This window comes from Cyclopterus lumpus, chromosome 7, assembly GCF_009769545.1.
Source record: "Cyclopterus lumpus isolate fCycLum1 chromosome 7, fCycLum1.pri, whole genome shotgun sequence".
In the NCBI taxonomy this organism is placed as follows: domain Eukaryota; kingdom Metazoa; phylum Chordata; class Actinopteri; order Perciformes; family Cyclopteridae; genus Cyclopterus; species Cyclopterus lumpus.
The window spans coordinates 10109268-10120182 of NC_046972.1; the positions used below are offsets into that span (position 1 = coordinate 10109268).

General features: G+C 42.4%; 2 protein-coding genes across 2 annotated transcripts; both read left to right on the plus strand.

The window, feature by feature from the left end:
• The first annotated feature begins 172 nt into the window (after positions 1-172).
• Positions 173-3002, plus strand: LOC117733869 (epithelial membrane protein 3-like). The gene is made up of 5 exons (XM_034537779.1): positions 173-356; positions 1441-1529; positions 1612-1714; positions 1827-1967; positions 2510-3002. Exons 2-5 carry the CDS (start codon positions 1452-1454, stop codon positions 2683-2685), a joined length of 498 nt encoding a protein of 165 aa, XP_034393670.1. The 5' UTR covers positions 173-356; positions 1441-1451; the 3' UTR covers positions 2686-3002.
• Positions 3003-3453: 451 nt separating this feature from the next.
• LOC117733498 (zinc finger MYND domain-containing protein 12-like) lies at positions 3454-10034 on the plus strand. The gene is made up of 8 exons (XM_034537197.1): positions 3454-3641; positions 5139-5268; positions 6115-6286; positions 6380-6543; positions 6880-7002; positions 7100-7193; positions 7798-7928; positions 9684-10034. Exons 1-8 carry the CDS (start codon positions 3502-3504, stop codon positions 9813-9815), a joined length of 1086 nt encoding a protein of 361 aa, XP_034393088.1. The 5' UTR covers positions 3454-3501; the 3' UTR covers positions 9816-10034.
• The last annotated feature ends 881 nt before the right edge of the window (positions 10035-10915 follow it).

Consider the following 10915-nt stretch of genomic DNA (forward strand, 5'->3'; position numbering starts at 1 on the left):
TATGGTGGAATGATCATCATGCCAAAAAAGCCTGCCAAGCGAACTGTTTACAGAGGAGGCTTTTCCCTGTGGTTTCATGTGCCTCCATTGCCCATGGGTGGGTCCCATTTCAGTCTCTTTTGAGGGAGATGTTGACCTGAGCAATTACAACGCACTGTAAAAGAGAGCTCTGTTCTGCTCAGAGGAAATGGGCGTTCTCCTTGGAAAGTTTGGATGGAGTGACTGAAAAAATAAGGGGGTGTGGTATGGCTGGAAAGGGTAGGACCACCAAGAGGGACGAATCGTTGTAGTAGAGTGGTGAAGCTGCTTCTACGCAGCTCCTGAGACCCGATTCAGAAAGACAAGCAATACACAGGGTAAGTAGATGGATACTTGACTTTTCATATGATTTCAGTTAATACCTTGTTAAATCACGGTTCCAGTTGATTGTAAAACAAAGATGTTGTCATAGTGATTCTTCATATCTTCAAAGAGCACAAGTTCTGAAAGTAACAGGAAGCAAGAAAATCATGCCGTCAAAAGACACATGTTTTTACTATCACACATTTTGGGTGCCATAGCTTATTTTAATAATTTTGCCAGAGAAAAAAATATGTTACTTATTCAATCTGCGGGATTGGTGTATTTTCTTTCTTTCTTGCAACTACATTTTTTTCATAATAATTGGCTTTGTTTTGAAACCCGTTTTCACATGTTTACCTTTCATTGACTTCCATGTGATGGATGAAATCTAGTGTAATGATATCATTTGACAGTATTGTGACTCCACCGCCCACCGAAATGGACTTCTCCTACAGATAAAGATCTACACAGATCATTTTTGACTTTTTTTCCTCCTGTCTTTTTCTCTCGCTGCATGTCTCCTTATTGTGAACAGAAATTATTGTCACTACAGATTTTATAGCCTCTAAGGCATTCGATTGTCCCGGCTTACTACTGTATAGGTGCAATGCCAAATAGCTGTGTAAAGTCACAGGCTTTCCTCAAACTATAATTCCCAGCTTTGATGAAAACCAAATGTAAGTTGAATTACAGACTGTATACCCTATACCCAATTTAAAAACCAGCCATTCAGAAGGGTAGAGAGATTAATTGTGCAAATATTTTGGTACCGTTTAGATTTCAAGTCCCTCCCAAGTTCTCTGTGGTTTGCTTTACGATGGCGACACACAGCCCAGTCAACGAGGAGTTTCAGAAATAACTCATTGCACTCTGTTTGGAAGCGTAGTCTTATATAACACAGAGTATACTCTGTTCAGCTACTCAGATTTTCCATTTCATGTTTCAAGGGCAAAAACAAGAACGTTCCCTCACACTGATTTTCACTGTGGAACCTGCAAACATGTTACATTGGTTGCATGCTATTTCCTTGCTCACAATTATGTTGTATGCTGTTGCTCAGGAAGCCTACATTTAAACAGTTTTGTTTGTTTTTGGCAGGGAGTTGAAAAATGGCATACCTGCTTATGTTTGTGACCCTGCTGCATCTCATCACACTGGCAATTCTGTTCATTGCTACTATGGAGAAGGTAGTAGTCATATTAAGGACAGCGAACAATCGTGCCCAACATATTCAGCTGTATGTATAATTTCTCATCTCTCTCTTTAAAGTCCTGGTGGGTGTGGGATGGCATGGAGAACTCCGACCTATGGTACAACTGTAGGTTTGACAACTTCACGGAAACCTGGTTGTGTGCATCCTCCAAAGAAACTGGTGAGCAACAATGTATTTTTCATTATCTCTGCACGCAAACATTTCCCTCCCAAAGGTAATATCTTAGAACTAAGACAGTTTTTTAGATCTCGGAATGTTTTCCTTTCCTCAGATTGGCTTAAGGCAGTGCAGGTCCTGATGGTTCTCTCGGTGGTCTTCTCCTCTGTGTCCTTCTTGGTGTTCCTGGGTCAACTATTCACCATGTCTAAGGGTGGACTCTTCTACTTCACTGGGCTGTGTCAAGTCTTTGCAGGTAACAGTGGAGTGAAACAATGTCCCGACAACATGCCTCAGTATGACGATACCATTTGAAAAAGGCTGACGCTTGCTCTGATTTAGCAAATACGGGACATTTTGACCATCTACATTTTAGGGTTAGAGTAATTTATATCATGGTATAATTCTTGAGTACAATGGCTGTATCTTTAGATTACTCTTCGTTATGGCTAAATTGGTTCAAACTTTTGTAATAAGGTGGATCAGGTATACTTCTGACGCTTATTATGATCACAAATGTGCCTGTTATGGCAAACGAATATACCTCTATTTTGTATGTCTATATTTTGCATTGCTTGCCGATATTAATGTTTCTGTGACACTGTCGGAAGTAAAAATTAGTATGTTGTGACGTATTCATGTTGTTTTGCCCAACATGTACAGGTAGGCAGGGGGGTTGTAATCACTCTGCTGTATATGACATTATTCAATGGGTATACGAAATGAAGCAGGTTACAAACATTGCAAACTTTTTCACACATTCTGCTCCTAAAACCAACATGTACTTTTTTTTTCTAGGGCTGGCCGCCTTTTCTGCAGCTCTCATTTATACATTACACAAAAAGGAAATCCTTCAAGACTCCAGAGAACTGACATCCGGACACTTTGGCTACTGCTTCATCCTGGCTTGGGTGTGTGTCCCCTTGTTGCTGTGTAGTGGGGTCATATACATCCACTTGCGTAAGAAAGAATGACCAGAAAAGGGAAAACAACAATGTTTTTTGGGTTGTTTATTTTTTATGGCAAAAATAAATACATTGACTTGTTGTTAATCAGAAATGTTTGTTGCAGGACCACGAATGCCTGTCATTATTATTGCTTGGGCTTTGGTTAATTTGCTAATATTGTTATGCCCTCACTGTGTATTGGTTTTCTCTTTAGCAAACATTTAATCCTCAATATCAATCCAAAATATAATGTGCCCCTTATTTTTTAAGTCATGTCTACTATAAGAGTTTTTTTTTTGTCCACTGTTGTCCTGTGTTTACCAAGAAAGGTAAATACCAAAGCAGTGTTGTCTATTTTTTTTAATAGTGTTGCAGGTAGGCATTTAAATTACTTTTAATTTCCCTATAGCCCATAGAGCAAGCTGAAAATGTATATATTTTTGTACCTAAAGCTATTAAGAATATATTCAGTAGCTGCTTAAAATAAATATCACACAAAGAAACAGAATGTGTGTGTTGTTATCTACAGCATCCGCAGTTGTTTTCATTTTTGATAATGCATTAAATACAATGCACATTTGATACCAAATAAACCTGTAAATTCGACATTATTTGATCATATTAACTATATGCAGCAGGTAGACTAGAGTTTATTGTGTTTGTGCGCGCACGCGTGTCTGCTACCTTTAGCAACGTAGAAAGAGAACCAGTTGCCATAGCGACCGTAAACTTTGAGTTTCTCAACAACTGGCATTAGCTTCATTCGCCAATCCTGTTGAACAACTAACGTTAGCACAACACTGGACGCGTGCTGGCCCACTTCAAGCGGGCTATCTTTTGACAATGCAAGCTGAGGCTAGTGCTTTGAAGACGGCCTCGGAGGTGGTTCCTCTCGCCTTTCCCCGAGGAAAGGACACGTTGTGTGAACTTTGTCAAGGAGCGGCGCGCCTGCAATGCTCCGAATGTCGGGTCACCTTTTACTGGTAAGCTCGGGTTGGGCTGTTCGTGGCCGTCGGGTTAGTTTGCGACAGCATACTTTTACAAATACCACAGGGTGCTGTATTCTTTTTGTGTGCGCGTGCTGAAACCATGTCCGCGGTCTGGACGTTAGGGGGCAGTGTTCGCCACGTTGTTACACGGCGCAACCCCACGAGGGAACCACGCACGGAACACGTCGGCTTGAGGAACAATCACGTGGCTGTGTCGTCAGAAGGGAGCGGAACAGGTGGAAATAAAATGACCAGAACGGTTATTTTTGTTCACGTGACTGGAGGCCCTTACCTGTTTGATCATTTGAATTAGTTCACATAAACTTTTTTTTTGGGGGGCCAAATGAAAGAATCAACAACACCGTTTGGCAGAAGTGGGCTTCTCTTCAGAGTCAATTACAGATCATAAGATGGTGCTCGTGAAACGGTATGGGGAGTGAGGAGGACCACGTGGTGACGTCCCTCCCTGCGGGGATTTATGTGAAGGGATGATACACTAAACCCAGTTTCCTTAGAGGAGCTTACAGACACTTATTGTGCTCGCTTCCCTCTCAGCGATTAAAATGAACTACACACCTGGCTGGCACATTTCTTGATTTAGATTAAACATTATACTAGCCTACATGTCATTCAGCTATACCTTGAAACACTGCATAAACAGGAGAAAACAGGAGTTTTCACGAGAACTGAAGCAAATACTACAGCATATACATGTTGGAGCTATTATTATTTGTATGAGCAAAATAATGTTTATGTCTTTTGAGCGTGTTACTTTGGCTGAAAATTAGACAGCCATAGTATCATGCTGCTGGTTTACTAGTATTTAGAGTCAGACTAATGTATTTGCGGACTATTATTATGCAGCGAGAGAGAGAGAGAGAGAGAAAGAGTTATATGCAAAGTCAGCAGATACAAGAAAGAATAGTTGCCCCACGACCAGAGAAGACCCCTTTATTTGTGACGCACACACACACACACACACACACACACACACGCACGCACGCACGCACGCACGCACGCACGCACGCACGCACGCACGCACGCACGCACGCACGCACGCACGCACACACACACACAGTGTGACTGTTGATGTGACGTGGCCAGATCACTGCCTTCTCGCTGCGTCTGTCTCAAGGTCAGAAACATAAATACACTGGCACGAACACACATGCTCTTCAGTAGAAGAAAAAAAACTGGAGAGCCAGATGAACAAAATTACAGACCAGTTATGTAATGGCATACAATTTAGCATGCCCTCTGTGCACTCAGATGATATTCTCTAAACGGGATAGAGGCTCTGCTTTGGAAATGTTAGGTTATTCTCTAATAGCTCGATTCCTGAGCCAACATCACCCGCATTGTGCCCAGAGGGAGATTTGGGGACTATGTGGATCCAAGGTGACTGAATTGAGAGAGGGCTATATTAATAATGTTGACTTAAAAATGGCCTAAAGTTGCAGTCATTTCCAACAAATCTTCTGTATTCCTCAGTACTGCAGAGCACCAGCAGGCGGACTGGGTGGGGATCCATGAGAGAATCTGTCAGTTGCTTGTTCCCATTCGCACCTCAACACTTGTTAGTCTCCAGCAGGCTGGCCACAATGAAACAGAGCTTGATAAGGTGAGGATCTCTGTGATGCACTGGGAGCACATGTGCACACACACACACACACACACACACACACACACACACACACACACACACACACACACACACACACACACGCACACACACACACACACACACACACAGTTGAGTCTGAGTCTAGTTTTCATTTCTCACTGTCAAGGAAAATACAAAGAATAACATGGATTCTAAAAACCATCTCCAGGCCATTTTGTATGTTCCTCTCAGAAGTCTGTCTCCGATCCATCAAGTCTTTTCAAATAGCCTCGAGTTTTTTTTCCAATATTATTTTATTAAAATCCAAACCTGAAGCAGACAATGACATGGTAGAATTAACTGTCTAACAAGAACAAAACAGCATAGATTCTCACAAATGTATGTGTTATCTCTCAGGAAACAGTAATGGTAAAACACAAGAACCTTGGATCTTTGCTAGTACTTTATAAGCTGAGTGAAAATGTCATGAAACACAGAAAAGATAAGGCTAGAGGGATAACAAGGCTGATGTTTTAGTTGACGGGGAGGAAGAAGACAGAGGACATTCTTGCACACAATACTTTTTTAGTCTCAGTTCTACCCCTTTGAGTCTTTTATCTGAGCAGGAGTTTGTCATGTGCTTTGACTGACAAGTGCAGGGAAATACTCAAAACATGTTTTTGCCTGTAGTTTGGTTGCCATTGTTTCCAGAGCGGGTTCCATCATCAGTGATCAATGTCTGGATGTTACAATAGTGATATTCAAGCTTACATGGGATATTCCTGTGATTGCTGTCAGTAAAAAGTGAATTAATGAAGGGTAAGAACAACCTGACGGGTACTTTGGTTTTGGTTCCTTACTTAGGTGGAGCTGATTGAGATTTGTAGGTCGGTGGCTCAGAGCAAGCTGTCTGAGGGGAAACACCAGGAGGCTCTGCCTGCCGCCCAGTTCTGCCTGCGCTGTTCCAAAGACGTCTACGGCCCCAGTACGGTCAAAATGGTCCCCGCCTATCTACTACTGGCTGAGGCCAACATGGGTGAGGAAAGAGCACAAAATGGTTTCTCGGCTCCAATTGTCTCCTTTCTCTTTCCTCGGTATGATATTTAATTTGTGGATTTGTACTTTCCAGCTTTGGGTAATCTCTCTCAGGTAGCGGAGCTCCTGTCACAGGCAGAGTGGGCGGGGCTGAAGAGCCCAGAACACTCGGCCCACCACCAGCTGCACAGGAGCCTGGGCCGCCTCCACACAGCGACTGGAAACCTGGAAGCAGCTCTGTTTCACTTTGCAAATGATGTCTGTCTCATAAGTAACTCACTCGCCAGAAATGTCTTGAGTACATAAAGTATTTTAAACTGTTCAGTTACGTTATATGCATTGTGAAAGCAAAATGATAGCCACAACTCGGTGGAAGTTCCTGCACTTTGTTCACATATGAACTTCTGTCTCGCAGCGTGTAAATACTTCTTAAATCTGAGTGAGATCAGAACAGCATCATGCTGGACATTGTTGATCCCTCAGGATGTGCACTATTTTGTTGCTTTTGTGTCATGTACGCCCACCACCATTGGAAATCTCTATGAAACCTCCATATGAAAATAAATAAAGCTAATTTCTCAGATTTCATTTCAGATATACTTTGCCAGTGAGGAATATGGTCTGGATAGCACAGTGACCTGTGGTGGCTTCTTTCTCATGGCGGATGTGTTTGCCAAACAGGAGAAGATACCCACTGCTCGTTCCTTGTTCTCTAAGGTAAAATAAAACTGATGGGATGAGGCATGAGGCAATTTTGCCAAATCTGTTTTTGTTAATGTGTCACATGGCTTATCTTATATTGCTCATATTGTAGGTGGCACAAACTTGGCACTGCCATTTGACCAAACTCCTCGAGACCCACGCCCAAAATGTCCAAAATCCTGACATGGTGTTGGAGCCCTCTTATGGTGCGTCTTGTCATGCACACTTTAAATGTAATATAGAACCCCAAGAAAATGCACACACTCAGGATTTGTCTATACATCCAATTCTACCGCACTATTTAAACAGAAAGAATCATCAAATTAAATCACCTATCTATCATTTTCTCCACTTGGTAAACAGCAGGGATCTCCATTGGCGTATCACTAAAAAAACAAGGTCAATAGTGCCTATGTTTATATGAGCTGTCTTGCTGTGCAATCCGAAAGCTAAACCCCAGATTTACACTAGCATGTTTAGGGCTGACCAGAGACCAGTGCTGAGACATCTCTGGCTGTGCAGCATCCGCACCACTATCCTCTATCGCAGCTGCTGCCCCACATATGATTCTAAGCCTGTTAGCTGCCTGCAATTTCCAAGGCTTTGTTGGATGTTTACCAAGGAAAAGTTGACGTGGAAGCTTAAACAAACTATACAGAAGATGCAGACAGAGCATCATTTATGTTGATCACTATTAAATGAATTAGGTGTTCCAATCTTCAAATGTACAGTGCACTTATGCCCGGGGTAGTATACTGTAAAAGCTAACGAACAAATGCATCTTTGCTTTTATCCTTAACTTTCAATCAGGCGAAGCCAGGCGAATGTTAAAAGTCATGTTGGAGTTTGAGCAAAACTACATCAGAAAAGACTCAGCTCAGATTGCACTGGTGGCCTACTGCCTGGCCATGCTGTGGTTCCTCGGAGGAGACTCCATAAAGGTGAGTCACCTGACGAGGTGTCCAGGCAACAAAGGTTCGGTTTGACACAGTGACACAGTTCCCAATTTCCCCTTTGTGCACGTACTTTGGATGGCCGTGCTCTAGGTGGGATTATCTCTAATTGGTAAAGCCGTAAAGATGAGGTGGGAATTAGCGGGAGTCTCGATTCTCTGACTTCCTCCAGTCTCTGTAATACTTTGGACACTATTTGTGTGTGAAAACAGCACCTCTTTAGATGTGGGATGAAGGAGCAGAGCTCTAGTGTGTCAGGCAAGTTTAGAAAATGAGGCACCGATGGTGTGTGTGTGTGTGTGTGTGTGTGTGTGTGTGCCCATACTGATTGAACAGGACATCCTGTCCCAGTGAGGTGACTGCCACAGACTTTAGATTCGGTGGGTCCACCCGGCAAGTAGCTTCACTCTTGCAAACACAGAAACAACACCAGACAGGTAGACTACTATCCGTTTATGTGTTCTATTGTTTGACAGTCCGCTGGAGGAAATACAATTGGTGTTGTTTGTATTTCATCCACACAAGAGTTCCAAAACTCTTTTAAAATGGTAACTTTTCTCCCAGGTCAACATGTTAAGCAGCATAGCACAGTTACTTACCCTTTGAGGGACAAACTGGCAGCTGTAGGAATAAAGACAAGGGCTCACCATGCCAGGACGGTGCTAAGGTACCTAACTAACCCCGAGGGCCTTATTGAACAGTATCTTTCATCTCCACAGTGATATTCATTGTTTGCTTGCCTTCATCAACATGGAGGGTGTTGTCGGGTAAAACATTTCAATCAGGAGGTACTTCATTAGAATTGAACTCTAATGTATTACACATGCATACAAATTGAACAGAAGTCGTTGGCGATTGGACTCCGTCGGATAATAGAGGGGCAGTGAGGTCAGATAAGGCCTAATCCCCCTGGAGTCTAGAAACTGGTGGTGGTGGTGATGATGACGAAGGGAGCTGCCATCCGATGATGAACGAGGAGCATCACTGGGATGCTGACTACAGGTGACTGGAGTCGAGGAGGGATCACATCCGATTGTGCTGAAATGACAACTGACAGCAGCAGAGCTAGTTATACAAGTTTGACAGCAACGATGTGATTGGCTTCAGGAAACTGTGCAGAACCTGTTTGGTTAATTTAAAGTCAACGCCCACAATCAGCTGATAGAAGAATCCCAGGGAGAGAGAGACTGAGAGATTATCAATGAAAAGGAGTGTAAAGAGAGTCTTTCTGGCTGAACTTTATTTGCTCAACCTCGTGCCACCAAGCCACAAGTCTACTGTTTGTGAGATTTATTGAAATAAAAAAATAATAAAAAACAAAAGAAATACACAGCAGCCTGGGTAGTCACTACTGAGAGAGCTCTGGGTGGATACAACACAAACACTTGTGCAGCACATACACAATGCATAGCTGTTTACAAATTGCAGGAATTCCACAGATGCCACTGCAAACCTTAATTAATTCCACATTGTGCCTGGCATGTTTCCATCTAAGGTTGCGTCATAGTTTTGTCAACAGTATAAATCAGTGCTTTTATATATCCTAATTTTCTCGCGCTAGTTTAACTGTTATAGTGTAACAACCGACCACATCAGGTTGTCGGAGGGGTTCAGTGGGATAAGTGAAGCCGACCAGGTTGCAATCCAATTTTCAGTGATATTATTATATAAGTCAGCTTTACTCTCCCCGGAGTCTAACAGCTGCAGCTGCTGTGTTTGTTTCCACATGTGTTTGTGTGCCAGGCACTGGGATTTGGCAGCACAGCCCTGCAGGCCAGCCAGCTGATACCAAACCATGACCTGACAGAGCCTATCCAGGGCCTGCTGCAGCTGGTGCAGAGTCTACAGATGGAGCAACACCCTGGTTCGGACTAGTCCCCGTACCTGCCCTGCCGATCCCTCCACACATGCACATGTAGGAACCAATGACTTACTGACAAATAAAAGAGTACAGAGCTTTTGGAGTAAGAACAGATGTTGTGATTTCATATTGTAAGCGGATAATGAAAAAAAAACATTCACATTGGCGCTCATGAAGTGGAGGAGACTCATTTTCATTGGTTTTGAATCATGACTCATCTTTATTTGTATCTAAAAAAAAAGAAGGATATATATTTACATTGTTATGCACATTTGTAAATAACATGATCTTGGGATCATTTTGTAACACTGTCAGAATGATACAGAACAGAATAATGGTTAGGGCATCTGCTAAAACCATTTTTTTTCCCGCAATGTTTTTGCGTACCTCGTACTGTCCAGAATCTCATGATCAATTCACTGTGTTATGCAAATATAATCTAATGTCTATAAATCATCAACACAGCATAAACTTTGCATTTTCCTTCTGCAAATCAAAGTATATTGTGAACCTAATCAAACCTCAGGTTCGCTTTAAAACACATTGACATAAAATGAACCCAATGATTGCAGTGAAATTCTTCATATTATATACAATTATGAAACATTTATTCATTTTATCAAAACAAAGAATCACCGTTAAAATCATTCCACTACTAGTGTCACTAGTACTGAACTGTACAACAAAATCTTAGTTTTTTGGCATTCAGATTCATTTTTATGTGTCGAGAGGCAGCAAAACATGGAAACCCTGGGATTTCCGCATATTCCCTTTTTCATTGTGGTGCCAAATAAACATTAGCAGCAGTTTGGAATTAAATCGCTCTGTTGTGTGTTGTTGTACAGTGACCAGTCCAAAGGGCTCCACCAAAGGTTTGTTCCAGGCTGCCCAGGCACCACACAGGACAAAACACGTTCAATCATTTCATGATTTACACACGTTTTTCTTCATTCCCTGTGTCGCTAGCATGCAGTACCCGTTTCTTTCAGTAGCATCCAGGTCTCGTATCCACACATCACGGCCACTGATGTATAAACACCAAGCAGAAAGAAACCCACCTGAACTGATCATGACTCAACTATGATCCTCAAGTCATTGCTCCCAGAGGAAGCCA

Coding starts and splice junctions, on each gene's coding strand:
- LOC117733869 (XM_034537779.1), top strand. CDS start 1,452: ATGGCATACCTGCTTATGTTTGTGACCCTGCTGCATCTCATCACACTG. Junction 1,715..1,826: donor TGCATCCTCCAAAGAAACTG/GTGAGCAACAAT, acceptor TCCTTTCCTCAG/ATTGGCTTAAGGCAGTGCAG. Junction 1,968..2,509: donor GCTGTGTCAAGTCTTTGCAG/GTAACAGTGGAG, acceptor TTTTTTTTCTAG/GGCTGGCCGCCTTTTCTGCA.
- LOC117733498 (XM_034537197.1), top strand. CDS start 3,502: ATGCAAGCTGAGGCTAGTGCTTTGAAGACGGCCTCGGAGGTGGTTCCT. Junction 6,544..6,879: donor TGTTTCACTTTGCAAATGAT/GTCTGTCTCATA, acceptor ATTTCATTTCAG/ATATACTTTGCCAGTGAGGA. Junction 7,003..7,099: donor CTCGTTCCTTGTTCTCTAAG/GTAAAATAAAAC, acceptor CTCATATTGTAG/GTGGCACAAACTTGGCACTG.